At 37.8% G+C, this 20,625-nt stretch overlaps 1 protein-coding gene across 2 annotated transcripts in view; it reads left to right on the forward strand.

Annotated features, from left to right (window-relative positions):
- The window catches only part of csf3r.L (colony stimulating factor 3 receptor L homeolog), a 35,450-nt gene extending 21,827 nt beyond the window's left edge, over nucleotides 1–13,623 (forward strand). The window contains exons 6-16 of one of the 2 annotated variants that reach the window (XM_041581903.1): nucleotides 950–1,104; nucleotides 1,543–1,696; nucleotides 2,272–2,354; nucleotides 4,723–4,933; nucleotides 5,209–5,394; nucleotides 7,738–7,836; nucleotides 8,735–8,878; nucleotides 9,542–9,682; nucleotides 9,809–9,902; nucleotides 10,206–10,284; nucleotides 11,768–13,623. In XM_041581903.1, coding sequence (XP_041437837.1) covers nucleotides 950–1,104; nucleotides 1,543–1,696; nucleotides 2,272–2,354; nucleotides 4,723–4,933; nucleotides 5,209–5,394; nucleotides 7,738–7,836; nucleotides 8,735–8,878; nucleotides 9,542–9,682; nucleotides 9,809–9,902; nucleotides 10,206–10,284; nucleotides 11,768–12,211 — 1,790 coding nt within the window. In that variant the 3' untranslated portion in view covers nucleotides 12,212–13,623. The remainder of the gene's footprint in view (nucleotides 1–949; nucleotides 1,105–1,542; nucleotides 1,697–2,271; nucleotides 2,355–4,722; nucleotides 4,934–5,208; nucleotides 5,395–7,737; nucleotides 7,837–8,734; nucleotides 8,879–9,541; nucleotides 9,683–9,808; nucleotides 9,903–10,205; nucleotides 10,285–11,767) is intronic. The other variant, XM_041581904.1, reaches the window with a different exon arrangement.
- The last annotated feature ends 7,002 nt before the right edge of the window (nucleotides 13,624–20,625 follow it).

The following is a 20,625-nucleotide window of genomic DNA, read 5'->3' on the forward strand; positions in this document are numbered from 1 at the left end:
CAGTTAATCAAAGGTACTTACGTCAAATGTGCCAGTATACAGTCAAACTTCCATACAGTCACGCTCGGCACTGCTCAGACTTTAATGCCTTCTGTTCCAAATTGAGCACTGCTGCTCCTATAGACGCAGAGAAACCCTGTAGCTACCACCACCTCCTGAACCTCCGGGGTTCCCATCACATACAGAGTCAACAGACGCAGCACACTTGCACCTACAGAATCTGACACAGACATCACTTACACACCGAAGCTGGAAATGCTGCCAGATGTGTCCAGTTTGTCGAAAATGCTTGTGCTGCTGCATTAAATTTACCCTTGGTACCGCTATGCTGGAATTCTGGGGAAAAAAAGCATGGAGAAACTACACTTTCCTCACTTGACTTGTGTGTATATAGATAGATATAAAATAATATCTTAAGTGAATATATATATATATATATATATATATATATATATATAATATCAATGTACAGAAAATTCAGGCAAACGCAGCTGACCACTGTTACTGGAGACTATGGCAATATTTAAACCAAATTTTTTAGATGTTCCAATATATATTGTAAACAAATGACTAAAGAAATAAGTTGAAAAATAAGTTTTTCCTTTAATTCCCCCATAGTTGGAATTGTAAATTGCAAATAAAATGTTTCTAAACAGAATAAGAGACTGAATGAAAGACTGAGGAAGTGTAAAGCAAGGAGACTCATAAATCCCACAAAGAATAATTTGGATTGGAGTAAGTACAGGAGTGACCACAACTTGTTTTACTGGTAATCCACAATGGGTCCAGTATTATGAGGCAACTCAATAAAAGTGTGTAGGAATAGGACTTTGTAAGCTGATGGGCACCCCTGTGTTTCAATAAACCATCTTAAAAGAGTTGGCAAAATGTAATCTATAGTTATGTGCAAAAACAATGAAGCATTTTTTTGCATGTTTTCCTTTTTTAGTGAAGTTGGACCCTCCAGTCATCAAGGAAGCTGCACCAGTTATTTCTCTCCCAGGCTGTGTCAGGATCCAGACAAAAAAGTCAGAACCGGGGAGTTATATTGAACAGTGGTATCAGTTGCGCTACAGAAAGGCAGACGAGAACCAATGGATAGAGGTAATTTATTGTATAAACCTGGATACTATTAGATTTTAGATTAGATTTTATGTGGCAAGAGGGCATAAACTGAATTCTAACCTAAGCATAATCCAAGCATTGTCGGATGCCTGACATTTTTATTTTGTTTTAATACTGCAGTCAGGAGCCATGGTTACAATATGACTAATCCTGGAAAGTCATAATTCCTGTACTATAGCATCCAAATTAATATATGGGTGCTAGGTAGGTCCAGACTGAAATTCAAAATAGGCCCTGACATTTCAAGTATACAGAAGCACAAACACCCCCTAAAAGCCTAATAAATAGTGACATCTTACAGCAGCCCCTCTGGCATTTGCCAGTATTTAAGGATTGCCAATCTGGGCCTAGTTCTAGGGAGTATTTGCCACTAAAGGAATCTTCCTAAATTTGTTCTATGACTCTGGGTTTTCTCAGGTTCAACCCACGACAAAAGATTCAGATGAACTGGAATACTGTAACCTTTCCCCTGCTACAAGATATCGTTTTCAAGTACGCTGCATTCGAAGATTTCTGGAAGGATACTGGAGTGAGTGGGGATCAGATGCAAGTGTACTCACAGCTGAATCAGGTTTGTATTTAAAGAAACAGAATAGTACACCTTCTTTAGTATCATTCAAACTGAAACAAGGGGGGGTCATTATTTATCCATTTTTGTTTTATTTGTGTTTTTAATTTGTCCCATGGAAATGTTGATTTGCAATAAAATTCCTATAGCGTTTTGTCCAAGATTCATAAAAAAGTAACAGATTCAAATTTTGCTTTTTATGAGAACTTTTATGATAACTTTCCATATTGTATTATAATCCTCTAACAAAGGGGAAATAAGAAAAATGGGATAGCAAGCCAAGGGAGATGGTTTGACATCATAAGAGCATGGCCATTTGAACTGGTCAGTTAACAGAAGCCTAAATAGCAGTTCCTTTCTAGGAATTTTCATAGTCTATTAAGAAAGGTACAATAAAACTAAACCAGCATAGGTATAACTGTACTAAGTACAAGTTTGCAGTAAAATCTGATGCTTAAATGGCTCAAAAAAATGTTTTGTTTCCTAAACACCTTAATGTGGTTGCTGTAAATGTTCCTGGAAAAACCGTGTATTTATTATATGTATAGAATATAAGATTGTACTGGTTTATTTTAAAGCTCCCATTGGTAAAATGAAGACCTGGTGGAGGATTCTAAAAGCTACAGGTGATGGCCCAACACAAATACAGCTATTGTGGAAGGTAAAGTACCCACATTTTAAATAGAACATGAAACAATTGTTTCCATTTGCTTCAGTGATCGTTTCAGGAGGAGTATAACCACAGTGTATTTACACGGTATTTTACCTTCACGCACAATTTCTTAGCACACCCACAATTGTACTTTATGACTGGTCAGTGATATTAATATCTTACATGTGTCTCTGATCACTATGCCATTGTGCTTAGTTCCTCATAAACATTAATTGGAGCACTGGTCCCAGGCACAAGGCAATTTGGATGCAGCCGTCTAGTGTATGGCATATTGATGTACACACACTAATGCTTTTGTGCCTTTTGTTGTTCTACATAGAAAAAAGACCCATAGGCTGATATTGCTGGGGAATAATTGGATACTTATTGCTGTGTAAATCGGCTTTTAAGTCTTGCCATTTGCAAGGAATTACAGTAACGTGTCTCTCCAGTTTTGGTCAACAATATTATTTTTTTAGTGCAAACAATGTCATTTCTGCTACAGATACAACATTACACTGAATTACTTGATTGAATCAAAAGGATATAAAAGTCTTTAAATAGACCAGCCGGCACCATATGAAACCTGACCGGTTGTGGTGTCGACTGGGCGCTTGCACTAACCATCGCTTGTGCACATGCGCGAATAGACGTCCATGTGCATGCATGAATTGGCGCACGCATGCAGACGGAAAGTCTGGCAGAGAGGGGACTGGACTAGGGGTAGGAGGCAGAGAAGGTACGTGCCTGGCGCCCCCCCCCAGCTTTGCGCCCTAGTCAAGTGCCTACTCTGCCTACACCTAGTTCCGGCCTTGGTTGAGCATGTTTAGTATTTTATCTGCCTGGTTACATGCCCTTCACCTTATATGTGCTCTGACCAGACAGGATTAGTTGCCAACATTCTTGCATGGTGCCTGGCTATAATCTGAGCTACACTCAATCTTCATACTAAAGCTAGCTAAGTATAGCTTTCAATAGAATTGAAGCCGCCATCCGGCGCTGATCCAAATATCAATATCACATATCCACTGCCATGTACATCGCACTGTGTTTTTGAATAAAAGCCGCATTTTCAAACAGCGATTCTCTTTGATATTTGGATCAGCGACGGATAGCGGGTTCAATTCTATTACATGCATACCGGACGGAAGTGGCCGGAAGATGCTGCATGGCCAAGGGTGAGCTCCGCTTTACTCAAACATCCTCAATCATTGTTTGTTACAAGTATAGCTTTCAGCCTATAGACCGACACCTCATATGATTAACTGTTGTTACTCTTTCTTATGCCGCCATTCCATTAAGAGCCCAACACCCAAATAAGAAAAAGAAATACCTGATGTAGATGTCACACCCCAAAATTTGTGCTTTATTGAGCTGGCGTCCTCATGATGCCCAAACAAAGGGTTTAATCAGTAAATGTGTGTACAGCTTGGTTTTACCTCAGTCATAACAATCATCAGAAGAATCAGTGCTGCATTTTTGGCACACGACTTGCTAACTTTGCAGTAATATCTATTTCATTGTTGGAGTGTGCCAGGGTGTATTCATAATGAATATCCAGCCTGGCCCTGTGACTCTGCTCAATTTAAGCCATTTCCTGTTATGAATGAAACCAGAACACCCACAAAGTATAAAAAACAAAAGTCAAATATAATTAAAGGGAAATTTTTATTTGCATAATGAAAAGAAAGAAGGAAAATGTAATTCTAAGCAACTTTCCTGTATCCCCAAAATGGATGCATAACATCTCTATTTTCTTATTATAATAAAAAAAAAACTCTGGTTTGATTTTTTTTATTGATTATTGCCCTATTAAGTTTTTTTTTACTATTTATTATACTATTTATTGATCCAGTTCAATTTTAAAACTGTTCCCTGATTGCTAAGTTGGTTACGCCCTAGCAGTTAAATAAGAGCTTCAATGCCCAAACTGATATTGTTTAGTTGCTTTTATTAATGTATACTTTTTAAAAATAAAGTACATATTTTTTGACAGATACTGTATTCTGCTACTAGGTGGCATATGCATATAAAACTAACACCATAAGACTTTCACTTTGCATTGAACAGATTGCTCAAAATCATTCATAAAAGGGAAGTATCATGTAATAAGGAAACCATAACAGATGCCAAAATATATTTGTTTGTGGAGGAGGAACATAATGTAATAGTTTATTGTCACTTTGGGATCATACACTCTTTTGAAAGTGGTTACTTTCTATTACACATGACTTGCTCAAAGTGAGGACTGCATTAAATTGACTATGCAGGCACTTATGAGGTGATTTTTATTGCGGGCAAAGGAAGGCACTTGGGGCTTTGTCACTGCCCAACATAGTATCATAGGACTAGAGCTGTTTGTGTTGATCTTCCTTAGGCACTAAAGAAGGAAGAAGCCAATTCTGAAAACCCCTGGTACGTCGTGGGCATCAGTTTAGATCCATATCAGAGTGCCAATGTGGTGTGCAACACAACCTCTCTCAATTGCACTTTCCACCTGCCACATGGAGCAACTGGAGCTTTTCTATGGGTTTATAACACTGCTGGGCATTCACCAGTAATGGAAATTGACTTTAGAGATAGAAAAAGTGAGTACAAAGTCCTTACTATGTAAGTATTTTTAGGAAGAATTTTATAGGGGACATTGATACAATTTTTGGATACAAATACTAACACAGTTTACATCAGTGTAGTAATCTGTAGCAACTACATTCAATAAAATTAATCCTGAGTGGGGTCCAGTGGTTACTGACCATTGCACTAAACTTTGTAAAAGTAACATTACAATTGCAATACACAGAGCAGTCATACTCAGTCAGATTACATGTTTTATGAAAATAAATTAATGTCAACGCCAATGAAGTTCCAGGTATGCCTGTCTCCTGGATCCATGTGTTTCCTAATACTGATAACAGCCTTGCGGTGGAGTGGAAGTTGCAAGCCATGGCCAAGAGCTATGTGCTAGAGTGGAGAAAAAGCACACAACATCTTGAAAGTGACTTCAACTGGAAAACTGAACCAGATGGAAGCAGCTTCTCCATCTTGCAAGGTAGGAACATTTTGGTTGTTTTAGTGTGTAAATATGTAACTTCAATGTTCATTTATTGGTGGATGATCAGCTGGGCTTCATGCCAGGCAAAACGACAGTCCTAAATGTCAGGTAAATGTCTGTATCTGAATTTCATGGTCCCCCACACCGGTGTGGGCACTATGGTAATAGCTGCGCTTGACATTCCAAAAGCATTTGATACAGTTGAGTGGGTGTGTGTGTGTGTCTATGAAAAGCCTTGAAATGCTTATAAAGCTGTTCTATGCAGCTCCCACTGCAGCACCGAGACTCAGGGCAACCACTACACAACCATTCTACCTGTCAAGGGGTACAAGGCAGGGCTGCCCCCTGTCCCCCCTTCTGTTCTCAATTGCTATTGAACCATTTGCCGTAGCGGTGAGGCAATCCAAACTCTCATGAACTTGACGTTCTACCCTTAATAAATCTGCCCCTCAGTGTAAGATCTCACAGGTGTATAAGTGTACCCGGAAGTATATAAACAAGAAATCTACCCAAGTGTAGAAAAGCTTGGGAAGTAGAGGTGGGGGATCTCACAGATTTACAATGGAGAGAGATCCTACATACCCACGCACAAGTGTCAGTCAAGTCAGGCACAAAATTCTACAGCTTTATCTTATATATAGGGCGTACTACACGCAAGAGAAGCTGCATAGAATAAATCCGGAGATCTATTCCCATACTCTGTGTATGAGAAATAAGGGGTGCAATTTTTAGTAATAGTACTTTAACCCAGATATCCTAAAATAGCAAACCCTGGGAATGGTAGTAGCATGTTCAGACATATTTTCTATTACAGGTATACCTTATCTGGAAACCCTTTATCCAGAAAGCTCTAAATTATGGAAAAGCCGTCTCCCGTGGATATTATTATAAAACAATGATTACATTTTTTTTAAAAAAGCTTGTTTTAATACTTTGCATGTTGATTCTAACCCAGTTACATATATCTGCATTAGAGGCAAACAATCATATTGGGTTTATTTAATGTTTAAATGTTTTTAGCAGACTTAAGGTATGCTGATTCATGATAGGAAAAAACCCTTATCAGTAAAAATTCTGATCCCAAAAATTCTGGGTAACATGAAATCAATCCATGATGAATGTATTTATGTGTGGCCTGAGCTGTTTTTGATTTTTGAATGACAAAAGCTAATACAAAAGCTTTGTTTAAAGAACTATAATTAAAATAAAAAAAATTGTTTGTATGAATAACTGCAGTTTCAGATTCAAATCTGCCATTTGCTGTCTTCCACTCTCTTTGCATCATTGCTGCTGATCTATGCTGCTTTTGAGCTGACCTTTTTTCAATATTTGACAATTCATCAGTGTACTACTGGATTCTTTGTAATGTATTTACAGCATAAGACACTTGTCTTCCCTGCAGTAGCATTTGTCCAAAAGCTACTGTACAGGAGCAAGTGCTTTTTGCTGAAAAATCAACATCCTGCATGGCAGAAAAGTGTATTTTCTAAAATACAGTGCAGCCTAGCAGTAACAAGGAACAGAGCAGTGCAAATACTGCCGAGAGAGAGGGAATTACACTTTTACATCTTTGAAAAAGCACATTATTTAATTTGTTTTATATTCATAAAAATATGTTTTCAGTAACTGAAATATTGATTATAGCTCCCTTTCAAAGCTTACAACTACCAAATAATATGGTACGTAAGTCAGAATTATAAATACCCTGTCCCAGTTGGAAATTGCTACACTGCATTTGTGCTGGATAAAAAAACTGATGCTAGGTGCACAGTGTAGCACCAGGGAGTGCAGGACAGACACCCATTGAGGCCTGCGCCTCTGCCTCCCTAACGTGCTCATCTGAATGACCTTGAAGGTCATAAATGACCCCTGTTATCTTCCAGACTATAAGGCTAACTGGGGGTCATTTATGAACACTGGGCAAATTTGCCCGTGGGCAGTTTCCCATGGCAACCAATCAGATTGTTGCATTCATTGTTCTACCTGCAGCTGCGTGAAAAAAGCCAAGCACTGATTGTTTGTTTGCTATGGGATACTGCCCGCGGGTAAATTTGCCCAGTGTTCATAAATGAGCTCCACTTTTTTTTTTTTTATATAATGGAGCATGTGATTTTTTTTAAAAGTTCAATACAAATAAAAGACATCATGTGCACTACAGTCCAACTGTTTGTTTGTGTTTTGTGCTGCCCTCTTGTAGATATTTGGTAGCTCTACCTAGCCATTATTAACTCTAGATAATAGTGTACTTTAAATTGGAGGTTAGAAATAGAATATGCACAAAGACTGTTTAACCTCTGTCTTAATTCTTTAAGACTCAACATTTGCTTCATTTACTTCTAGATATTGAACCTTTTCAGCAGTATACTGTCTGGGTTTATCCTATATATGAAAATCAAGTTGGATCCCCAGTACTAATTAATGCCTATTCCAGACAAGGAAGTGAGTGTGCTTTTAATTTTATTAAAACCAGGAATTATATAAAAAAAATTAAGCTAGAATTTGCCTATAATGGAGGTCTTATGCATGCTGTTAATTTATAAAGCAGAATTATCTCTGACAATGACAGGGGGTTGGTACTAGCCAACCCTACTTTTTTTATACATATTTTTTTCATTTTAAATAGTCTTAAAGGACATGTAAAGCCTAAATTTTCCTACCACGTATATAATTTGGGCACATCTCCCCCACCCAAATGGCATTATTTGTTCTGCTTATACCCCCTCCGTTTGCCAGCATCATTACATTTCCCTAAAACAAATGGTAGCTTTCACCAGGGGGCCATTTTCCCTCAGACACATTGTCAGTGCATTTATATCTGCAAACAGCACATATGCGATGTGCGACAGTTATATAGAGATTTCAAAGAGGCTGTTCACTGATTAAATTTTTGCGTGGGGGATTTATATGTCCTTTAAGGTGGCCATATACGTAGAGATCCACTTGTTTGGCGGTCGCCAAACGAGCGGATCTCTCCCCAATATTCCCACATTGAGGTGGGGGATATCGGGATGATCCGATCGTGGGCCCTAGGGACCATAATTCATGCAATATGGGCGGTTGGATCGAGGGATCACATCAAAAAAACAAATGCGGCCGCGATCTGACAGGATTTTTAACCCTGCCCAATCTACATCTGCCCGAATTATGGCCATATCGATCAGGGAAGCCCGTCGGATGGCCCCACACATGGGCCAATAAGCTGCTGACTCGGTCTGTCAGCAGCTTTTAGTGGGCTGTGTATGGCCACCATTACAGTTACAGTATCTATCCATGTGTTTGTTCCTTGTGTGTTTCTTCATTGACCCCTCAATACCACATTGTGGTTATAATTTTACAGTTCCAGAATTCGCCCCCAAACTTACACTAATACGTGTCACTAAGTCATCAGCCCAGCTGTCCTGGGAACCTATCCCCTTGGAGAGACGCCATGGATTTATAACAAACTACACCATCTTCTGGGCTGACAATGACAGAACATTCTGTAAGTTATGTAAACTGATGTCAGTCATTACAAAACTAGATGATTGCAAGGTTAATTTGAACTGGACGTTATATAATTATTATTTACAGATTGTATTATATGCAGGTAATGCTGCAGCATTTTTTTTCCCTTAAAAATGTTATTACATTTTGAGGTGTAATAAATAGGCTCCTAATCTATTCCCTATAAAGTTACCTATTTAATAAGCAGCAAACAGATAAGGAAAGACTACTCCAAGCTACCGTTTTGTACAAAGCAGCTCCTAAAGGCCAGGTGGATGGCTGTTTTATTGCAGCAGGCTGCGAATAGGATACACCTAGGGTTGCCACCAATTCTGGGAAAAAATACCAGCCTTCCTATATATTTATCTTTTTTACCTATTGATAACATTGGGATCAACCACCATTTTTACCAGCCAGGTGGCAACCCTAGATACACCTAACGCGTTTCGGGAATAACTCCCTTAATTATAGGCTTAACCAGAGTTTTTTTAACAAGGTTTTTTAACCAGAGTGCCGTCCAGTTGCTTGAATCTGTTATCTATTTTATATCTTACAATCTTACGTCATTACAAACTTACCAAACCATGTGTTGACAATCTATAGCCTTTTGGACCAGGAAACATATTTATACTTTTCAAATTGCTTTTAAATCCCTTTTAAGCTGCAACTCTGAACAGCTCTTTGACAAGATTTGAGATCAGGAACCTGCAGCCTTTAGGCATGTATACTGTGCTGATAAGCTGCGCAACAGCTGAAGGCAGTGTCAATGGATCAGTACTCATGATTTATACCACTCTCTTAGGTAAGTAAAAAGGAAGGAGTAAACAGAGATTCAGGAAGGAGTAAACTATGGAGGTTTGGAAAGCCCTTGTAGTAGATACAGGCTAACAGAATATGGTTTAATTGTTACAATCCTTTTATTATCCAGATGAGATTGAAATCCACGTATTAATAATGGTTCTGTGTGTGGCATCTGTGATGATCGTTACTGGAAGCCTCTTCCTTTGCCTGGCTAAACAAGGGTAAATTTCTGCACCTTACATCAGATTTCTTGGGAAAAAGTTCAGCGCTAAAAGCGTCCCTCTACAACCCATTTTTGCAGTATAAAATGGGGTGTATAAAATTATTTATAGCTATATATTTAGCTGATCTAATGTCCCACCAGTAACAATGTGCTATGCACAAGTCATTTCAAATAATTGTTTTGTCTGAGATCAAGTCTAGTCTCAGTCTTACTTGTAGTTAGATGTCAGCAGCATATTTTTACAATCATTCATTGCTTAATGGTTCTAGTAACTCGTTCATGTTGCTTTCTTGTTGGATAGAGTGAAGAAGAAGTTTTGGCCAGTTGTACCAGATCCTGCAAACAGTAGCATGGGAAAATGGAGCCCAGTATCTCACGAGGTAAAATAAAGTAATACTGCAGATACAATATTTTTCTGGATAATTTCAGGATTTATACATGCTTATTAGGTACTCCTTCAAACCTAGTAGTGCAATCTTTACAGAGGCCAGTATTCCATGCAAATGGATTTCAGTAACAAATGTATAAATGCAAAGACCCAAAGCCGCAATGCACCATCTCAGCCCAACAACGATTCTCAACAATGTTTCTCTGCTTTGTTCTTGTATCCCCCAACAGCTATATTTACTTATGATCAAATGCTTACAGACATTCTTCTAGACAGGCAATTTCCATTACAACTAATAACAGGCACCTTGGTACGGGCACCAACTAGCTGGAAAATGTTGGAGCCATGAGTTTTACAGCAACACCTTATAGAATTACCCATGTGCTGATAATACTTCAAGTCTGACCTACGTTATTTTAGAATAATTCATGAAATATACAAATTGAGTTTTGTAGTGCTGCTACAACAATTGCTTTCCTAGAAAGAAAATACCCAAAGTTAATGGTTTTATTGCAAACTGTCATCTAGGGTCTCCTATATGGAATTGACTTTTTCGGTTTTCAGGTTCTAGCCACCCATTTTTATATCCCATATAAGCAGGGGAGACTCTATGCTATGTGAAACACTGAGGCCTCAGCATTTAGCTTTTCAGTGTTGCAGGGGACACACCATTGGACTGAAAATCCAGGTCTTTAAGTTACAGGCTTTTTGCCACTACTGGTAACTTGTGGGGTGCTGCCATCTGAAGCAAGAGTGCCCCTTGCACAAATGGCCATGGGTTGACTTACCTTGTCAACTACAAGAGGTCCTCTGCACTCAACCCATTATCAATATATTTAAGAAAGCGACATTATACAATTGCTTAATTATACATTTTACAAAGGGACTAAGTCCCTTTGTAAAATGTATAATTAAGCAATTGAATTCTTATTGAATCAGATGAAAATTAAGCGTAGGACTGGCCAGATATGGGATGACTTTGACGTAGTTGGCCAGCTTAAATATATTGCAATATATGGACAAACAATCCCTGTGTTGTTTAAAGGGTAAGGCATTTTTTAGTAGCAGTATGCACAAAATGTCGCTGCCTTAAATATATTGATAATGGGTTGAGTGCAGAGGACTCCTGTATTTGTCTATATGTATTTTGTGGTCACAGCCTCATTGCACCCCCGCCTAATGGTTTTAAAAAATAGTGGTGAGCACAACTTTCCCTTGTTTGTTTGACTTACCTTGTAACAGCATTGATTCTAATAAAGTTCCAAGAATAAAAAACAGCAAACTGGGATTTTGGGAATATCTTGAAAATTAAATCAACATTCATCCAAGATGTCAAACTATCTTGACTCATGCAGGTTCATGCATGAGTTAAGAGATAGTAGGGAATACAGTTGCACGAACAAAGCATAGTCCTTCACTGTATTTCATTATTTAGGTAATACAGAAGTTTAACTATTTGTTTTTATGTCCTGTAGGTCCCCAAGATGTCACTTAACATTAGGGAAATCAATCAAATGATTACCAGTGATCTCACAATTCTGGAGGGATGGGCTGTGAAGAAACCCCCAGCTACAGATGTCACCAAATGCAATCCTGTTTCATTTGAACACAAGCCAGAATGCAGTAAAGATAACACAGAGGGACCCTATATCAATGTTGCTGACACCGTGCAGTATGCCAAGGTGATAACAGGAGGATACCTTGGACAAAGTCCCACATCAACTTCTCACTTACGGTCTAACTCCACACAACCTCTCCTCAGCGACATTTCTCCCAGCCCCCAAACCTATGAGAATATGTGGTTTCACAGTAACAATCAAGAAGATAGCATCTTTCTTATTAAAGACAAGAACCTGAGCAACTTCCCTCTATTGCAAGCACTGAAGATCCAAGAGGATAGAGAGGTCTTCAGTTTTTAGGACTGATGGATCTGGTTGCTACATTTAGACTGAAAAAGAATGCCCATATACAAAGCTAAATGCACATGTGTAAATGTATGTGAGCTCTAAGTAACACATAACAATACATATGCAAGTCATAGAAAGAAGTACTCATACAACATACAGTATACATGCACATAACGTTGAAACAGGGATGAAATGTGACTTCTAGCCTTTACTATCAAACATTCTCCATTGTTAAGTGCATTGCCTCCTTAAAACGAAAGTCTCTGAATGCCTTACAATAAAGAAAATATGGTAGTGCACATAACAATGTCCTTTTTTTAAAAGGATTTTTAACCTTTAGAAAACTTTTATGTGCCATTTCTATAGTTTGATTATTTTCTTCAAACCTCTGTGTTTCTATTCATACAACAGTACTAAATCCACAAATGCCATTTTTAAGTTTAATATATAAACAGCATTTCTGGCTCTCTCCAATAATAGAAAAGCGATATGGGGATAATATGGTCACCAGTTGGTTTAAGCAAACACAGCCTGACTGCCACCCATCAAGAAGACTATTTATTTACAAAAAAGCTGTCTTGTTTGTTTCATTTTCCCCAGCTTATTCATCTTATGCCCATCACTCAGTATGTCCTTTGATCTTACGCCTTATGAGCAGGCATGGAATGTAATACTCAGTCCCAGCTGAGAGTTCATTCTCTTTTGTTTCCAAACCTTTTACTGTAGTTCTACCTACTACTGGCTCCTTTTGCTTCAACCCTCCCTTTCCTGAAAAGTTTAGGCACACACGGCGTACATAGACCTGTTGATACACTCACTCATTAGGCCTGGCAACCTCTTCTATATAATTTCAGGTTTGTTAATAAAATAGTTCTACCTCACATTTGTCCTAAACCCTTCTTCAGTCCAACCTCTTTTTCCAGTATATGCTACTTCTATGAGTGAAAATTGTTTTAATCCCAGGTGTTCAATAATACACTAGTGATATTGCTGCAGTTACACCTGATCTAATTATAACCAATAACAAAAACGTGTAGCAGTCTATATTTGCAGCTCAAATATACTTCAGTCACTAGAACAAGGGCCATGCATTTTGGACATTTTTCTCTCAGTTCCAGAAAAAAATATCAGCAGATTGTGTCTGCTTTATGGACTACAGATTTAAAAGTTCAAGAGATAAGGGATTCTGTTGTTGTGGTTGTTATTGGTACCACATTGCCACAGTAAAGGGCAAATTCACCAAGGGTCGAATATCGAGGGTTAATTAACCCTCGATATTCGACTGGGAATTAAAATCCTTCAACTTTGAATATCGAAGTCGAAGGATTTTAGCGCAAATAGTTCGATCGAACGAGCGAAGGAATAATCCTTCGATTGAACGATTTTAATCCAACGATTGAAGGATTATCCTTCGACCAAAAAAACTTAGGCAAGCCTATGGGGATCTTCCCCATAGGCTAACATTGGGTTCGGTAGGTTTTAGATGGCGAACTAGGGGGTCGAAGTTTTTTCTTAAAGAGACAGTACTTCGACTATCGAATGGTCGAATAGTCGAACGAGTTTTAGTTCGAATCCTTCGATTTGAAGTAGCCCATTCGATGGTCGAAGTAGCCCAAAAAACACTTCGAAATTCGAAGTTTTTTTACTTCGAATCCTTCACTCGAGTTTGGTGAATTGGCCCTCTAGTATTTGTAGGACTGGGCAACAAAACTACCAGTTTAGTCTTGTCCAATCAAGAAAAGTCCTTTAGATCAGGACAGAGGGGACAAAACTCAGAAACCAAACCCATTTTCCATGATCTTTTAAGAAGGAATTATATCTGTTTACAGATAACACGTATGTGCACTGATGCAAAGATATCAGCTATGCCCTGCACACCGTATTTTTCACAAGAGCCTCATAGTAACCCCACTCTCATGTAACCCCACCTCAAAGTGCACTTTATGCTTTTGAAGAATTTTTATTGCACAATGTTACATTTATGCTTAAATATATATTATTTGCTTAACTTTTTTGTAATACTTTCAGAAGAATATGTTCTTGATTATAAAAAGTAGTTGTGTGTACTTTTTGTTTGTTTTTGTAGATTCAATTTTGTATGTGAATGCAAAAGCTACTATCCTGTTTTATAAATGTATTTGTTAGCTAAATGCAGGTTGCGTTTTATATCAATGGATCAATGGTCTATTACAGTGCTATAAAAAAATGTTCATGCTTTAAACAATAAACTGTAATATGTTGTATTGGAGGCGTGTGCTCAAAATGGTTAAAATTGTGTTATTTTGCTTTTTATTCAGCTGCTCTCCAGTTTGCAGTTCTGGCAGAATCTGTAACTATGCATTGATTTGAATAAGAGACTGGAATATGAATAGGAGAGGACCTAAATAGAACAATGAGTAATATAAAGGAGCACTAAAAATAAATGTATAGCTTATAAAACATTTGTTTTTTAGATGGGGTCAGTGACCCCCTTTTGAAAGCTGGAAAGAGTGAAAAGAATATGGCAGATAATTAACCAAATATAGAAAAAAAATAATGAAGACTAATTGAAATTTGCTTAGCACTGGCAGACCTATAACATACTAAAAGTTAACTTAAAGGCCAAGCACCTCTATATACTGTATAATTGTAACACAACTGTTAAGGCTGCTCTATACAATTTTATATAAAACTAAGTTTCTCTTTTATTTTAGTGAACTTTTAATTCTCTTCTGCTTTTACTAGACCAATTCTGCCAGACTCAAGTTGAGTCAGAGTTTGATTGACAATTCAAACAGGTGTGTGTGTGTTCCCTTTGCCTAGACAAGGTACTAGAGAGATAACCTGTTTCAGAAAAAACAACGCATGTAGATAGATGGAGTAAGTTTAAATTTATTATTTCAGAAGTGGTACAGAACACTAAGGGGCATATTTATCATGGGTCGAATTTCGAATTGAAAAAACAAATTCAAAAAGACCAACCAAAATTAAGTTGAAGTTTTTTTTTTGGTCGAATATGTCCGTTTTCTATCGAATAGTTTCCCCCAAAATAAAACCTTAGATTTTTCAAAGTCCACCAATTGACTCCAAGTAATTTCTAGGAGGCGAATGGTCGAAGTCGAATTTTTAAAGAGACAGTACATGATAAATTTCGATATTCGAATTTTCAAATTTTTTAAGTAGTACACAAAAAATAGCTCGAAATTCTAACTTTTTTCATTCGAAAATTCACCTCGACCATTGCTTAATCTGCCCCTAAGGGTGCCATTCATGTGGCATAAAGACATTTCTAGAACTGAACAGTTATCATTGTGTCAGTGACTGGGTTGCTGACCCTTTCCTTCCTCCTTGGTGAACCTACCTCTATCTCTCACCACCTCAGGTTACACCAAGAAATCTGGTTTACCACTTGTTAACCTAATTATGTGTGGGTAATAACTGCCTCAATTTTGGTACCAATTTGAGGTAGCTATCCTCAGGCCATTTGTCATTATTAACACTACCTTAATTTTGGTCAAATTTGCCCATTGTCTTCCCCTAAATTAGCCATTGTTAAATACCCCAATTTGCAAAAAAAAAACTGGCCTAAATTTGCACAAAAAGACCCGCTGATGCCAGTGTAAAACAAGCCTAAAAATTCAACACATTGTCTTGTGGTAACTTAGCCATAAAAACAACTCTCTGACGCCAATGTGAACAAAAAGCCTAAAAACAAAATATCACCATTGAAATTAGGGATGCACCGAATCCACTTTTTTGGATTCGGCCGAACCCCCGAATCCTTCACGAAAGATTCGGCCAAATACCGAACCAAATCTGAACCCTAATTTGCAAAAAAAGTATTTTTTACTTCCTTGTTTTCTGATAAAAAGTCACACAATTTTCCTCCCCACCCCTAATTTGCATATGCAAATTAGGATTTGGATTCATTTCGGCCAGTAGAAGGATTTGCCGAATCCGAATCCTGCTAAAAAAGGCAGAGCCTGGCCGAATCCCGAACCGAATCCTGGATTCGGTGCATCCCTAATTGAAATGCTTCCATCCCCAAATTGTAAAAAAAATCTGGCTCTAGTTTGCACAAAAATACTAGGACCTGCGGATGCCAAAGTAAAAAAGCCTAAAAATTCAAGATTACACTATGGGGCAGATTTATCAAAATGTGAAGTTAGAGTTTAGCACAAAATGTATACATTCAGACAAACTACATAAACTTGATAGCATTTTTATGCACTCCAATGTGAAGCCCAGTACAGTGTCAAAAAATAATTTTTATAAATTGAAATAACTTTCTTTAAAAGAATTACATACATGGTGGGAGACATATTGTATACAGTTTTGAGAGATATATTGAATTAATATGATACTAAGGGGATGACGCATTAAAAAATTTCCCACTTCCCTTAGAGAATGCTAAGTTTATGTTAAAATGGAATCAAGCTCTGGCTGATTGTTCTATAAAACTAATGGATTTAATTGTTGAAAACGTGGTGTATATAACACTTTTAGATATTGATCTAGAGCAGTGATCCCCAACCAGTAGCTCCCCAACCCCTTGGATGTTGCTTCCAGTGGCCTCAAAGTAGGTGCTTATTTTTGAATTCCAGGCTTGGAAGAAAGTTTTAATTGCATATAAACTAAGTATAGTGTAGGGTAAAGCCTCCTGTCGGCTGCCAGCCCACATAGGGGCTACCAAATAGCCAATCACAGCCCTTATTTGGCACCACAAGGGACTTTTTCATGCTTGTGTTGCTCCCCAACTCTTTTTACATTTTGAATTTGGCTCAGGGGTAAAAAATGTTGGGGACCCCTGATCTTGAGAAATTAAAAGTCAGAATTTGATAGATTGAAGGAATAAAATAAAAGTATTGGAGAAAAAAAGAGGGATTATGAAACAGATAGCTGGTATAATACATTTTCATATAAGTCTAGTATACCAATGTGGTCTATCTTAAAGAACAAAAAGCCAGTGAAACATGTTAGGTTTCCAGTGGGTATTATGACTTGGTTGAAGAACTTGATAGTGCTGCCAGCTTTCCTTCCTCTCCTTTGTCTTCTCAGAGCTCATGAAAGTTTAAAGCTTTGGAAGTATTTTCACATGGCTCTGCCACACCACACAGAGACAATTGGACTTATCGTTCCAAGAGAACTCCAAAAAGACAAGGAGGGGGAAGAGACGACAATTCAGATACTCCAAAGTATCCACTCAGGAAGAGGAGAAGCGAATGGTACTAAACCTATCCTCTAGGAACTTAAATGACATTGAATTGAGCCTTTTGAAAAAAGGGACTATCATTTTGTCCCACTGAGAAATTTAATCTGAATATGAAACCATAGTTGATGTTAATAGATTTGTTAATAGATTGTTAATAGATTTGTGTGTAAAGTTCTGATAAAGAAACATTTTCTTAATAATATAGACAAGCCAACCTCTCAAGAGGATAATAACCCTTTATTATGTAGGTTTGGAGGTTCCGATGTTGATAGATTAAATTTTAATGACATATGTTTAACTCTGACTTTAGAGGATTTATTTTAATATGAGATTTGTAGTACAAGTAATAGAACGGGGGCAGTTTTGACATCTGATTCCCACCTCTTTCTAACTAAATCTGAGTTTTTTCCCACACATCACAGGACTTCTACCATCAATTTATATCAGAAACAGGTTGAGAAAGATTTATTGGCTCTGTGTAAGGCTTTGGATAAGCGTAGGAATACTTATTTAATAAATGTTATATTTATTAGATCTGCAGATAAGGGAGGCCTCATTGTGGTTATGGATAAATCTAGGTACATAACTGAGTCACAAAGACAATTAGCTGATCCCAACACCTATGTTTTATTTGCTAAAAATCCAACAAAAGAGTATCAAATGTTATTGTTCGAATTAATGGAGTTATTAACCCATTAGATGCTGATTTTTTTTAAAGTAAAGCACCCTATGATGGTTATCTTCCATCATTTACCGAAGATACACAAGTCAGAGAGACTCCTGCTAGGAAGACGAATAGTTGTGGGAATTAGCTCTCTTGGTGAAACCCATTCTTAATTGATTGATTTCTATCTTCAACCTTTGTTGTTAAGGATAGTGGCCAAATAGTGCATACCATGGGTTCCATTGAGTGGCATCCTGATTATAGTTGGGCCACAGTAGATGCTAAAGGTTTGTATTCTTGTATTCCCCACCATTTGGGCATTAAGGCCATCTCTTTCCATTTATAATGGTATAGCTGTTATGAACATCCATTGAGCGATTGTATACTTGAAGCCATAGATTTTCATTGACACATAATTCCATCCTATTTGACAGTAAGTACTATTTTCAAAAGCAAGAGACCACGAGGGGGCGAAATCTGCCCCATCATATGCCATTTTATACATGGCATGGTGGGAATATATGTTTATCAATGGCGAGTAAAATCCCTTTGAAAACTATATTCACATCTACGGCAGTACATAGATGAGCTTCTGTTCATTTTGAAGGTGGACAAAGTACTTTTTGAAGAATTTAGGGAATATTTAAATACAAATGACCTTAACTTACAGTTCATGTCGGATTTTTATAATACACATATTAATTTCCTTGATGTTAGATTGGAGAGAATAGGAGAAGAGGATTGTACTGCCAATACCATTTTAGAAGCCACATAATCTCATCGCAAACATCTTGTCCGCAATATACCTGTGGGGCAATTTTTATGCCTGAGGCGTTTACAGTATGTTCTAATTGAGAAGAATTTGTAACAGAGGCCTGTCTTTTGAGAGACCGGTTGCTGAAGAAAGGATATTAAATGCAAGTTCTAATTGAGGCCTTCAAGAGAGCTTTAAGCACCTCTAGAACAGACCTTCTTCATATGTATTAGAAACATAGTCTTCAACCCTCAAAAAAAACCATTGCGATCCAATGCACCGACTTGTATTTTGGAATATAGTCCGCAGTTTCCCCATATTAAAGTATCATTAAGAAATACAGACTGATTAAAAGCTTGATTTTATTTTGGACCAAGGTTGCAGATTCGTAACTAGGAAGGGTGTACAATTAAGAACAGGTTATCCCCAAGTATGACTGTAAGCCAACCTGTGTTTAAACCCACAACCACAGTGTGTGATTAGCCCTTAAGTACATGTGGGAGACACTTTTACGACACCTACTTCAGTAAAGCCCTATAGAATTAGACTATACATCAATTGTAATACTAAGTTACCTGTTCCAAATGTCAAGCACAGTATGTAGGCCAGACTTCATGTCAGTAAGGAGACAAATGTATCTATACATTTTCGGTTATGTGCTATGGGAAATACTTAGTACTTTAAGGTACAAGGCATTGAGAAAGTAAGTTTAAATAGTCGTGGCAGGAATATACTCCTTTTGTTGCACGGAACGGTTTCCTAAACCACAGCGTCTGGACTTTGCCTTTTGCCCCAATTGGGATTTGTAGGAGAGATGGGAGAACCAGGAAGTGAGAGACAAGGGTGAGAAGAACGAGAGGTGATAGCGAAACCGCATGCAGGATCGTGCGGCCAATGTGAGACACACTTGCGATCATGACCAGAAGATCTTGTAAGTATAAACTAAGCAGGATTTCCTGGTATCATGACAACGTGCAACTGCTCTGTGTGTAATTATGAAAAGGGAGCGGAGGAGTACGGCTGTTGGAGTCTGAGATCGCTGCCCAAGTAACACTATCAAAGCACAGGACACATTGGGATTTTTAAATTCATAACCGATATATATCCTCGGGTGGAGGAATGAGAGACTTTTTGGTGGAATTTTTATTGTAGAAAGTGCACGGTTTATTTTATAACGCTAGCATAATATACCGATTGCACTGCACTGGTAAAACTGCTGTGTTTGCTTCAGAACCTTTACTATAAAGCTGCTGTGTAGTCATGGGGTCAGCCATTCAAAGCTGAAAAAGGAGAAAAGGCACAGGATACACAGCAGATAACAGATTAGTTCTGTAGTATACAATGGGATTCTTCAGATCTGTTATCTACTGTGTATCCTGTGTTTGAATGGATGCCCCCATGGCTACACAACAGCTTGTTTATATAAACTTTAGTTGTGTTTCTGAAGCAAAACCACCAGTTTTACCAGTGCAACAGTACAGTATATTGTCAATCCTTTAAAGCACTTTCTGATATTGGTTCCTAAGTGTCTTTCAGCTTTCTAATTGCAGACACCCTAAATCTGTCCTGAAAAAAACCCAGCACCAATCTCGTCTCGGAGCCGCTTGTTTTAAAATCTGCGCTATGGACAGGGTTGCCAGGTGTAATTTTCAAAACCAGCCAAAGTCGGCTACAAAATCAGCCTAAAACTCCCCAAGAGGCACTTCAAAAGTAGCCCAAAAATAGCACAATATGTGCAGTGAAAAAAATTCGAAAAAATAAATGAATGTATGTAAAAATACACCTTTTTCAAATTTTCACTGATTTGCAAATATTTC

Source organism: Xenopus laevis, chromosome 2L, assembly GCF_017654675.1.
Source record: "Xenopus laevis strain J_2021 chromosome 2L, Xenopus_laevis_v10.1, whole genome shotgun sequence".
Lineage (NCBI taxonomy): Eukaryota > Metazoa > Chordata > Amphibia > Anura > Pipidae > Xenopus > Xenopus laevis.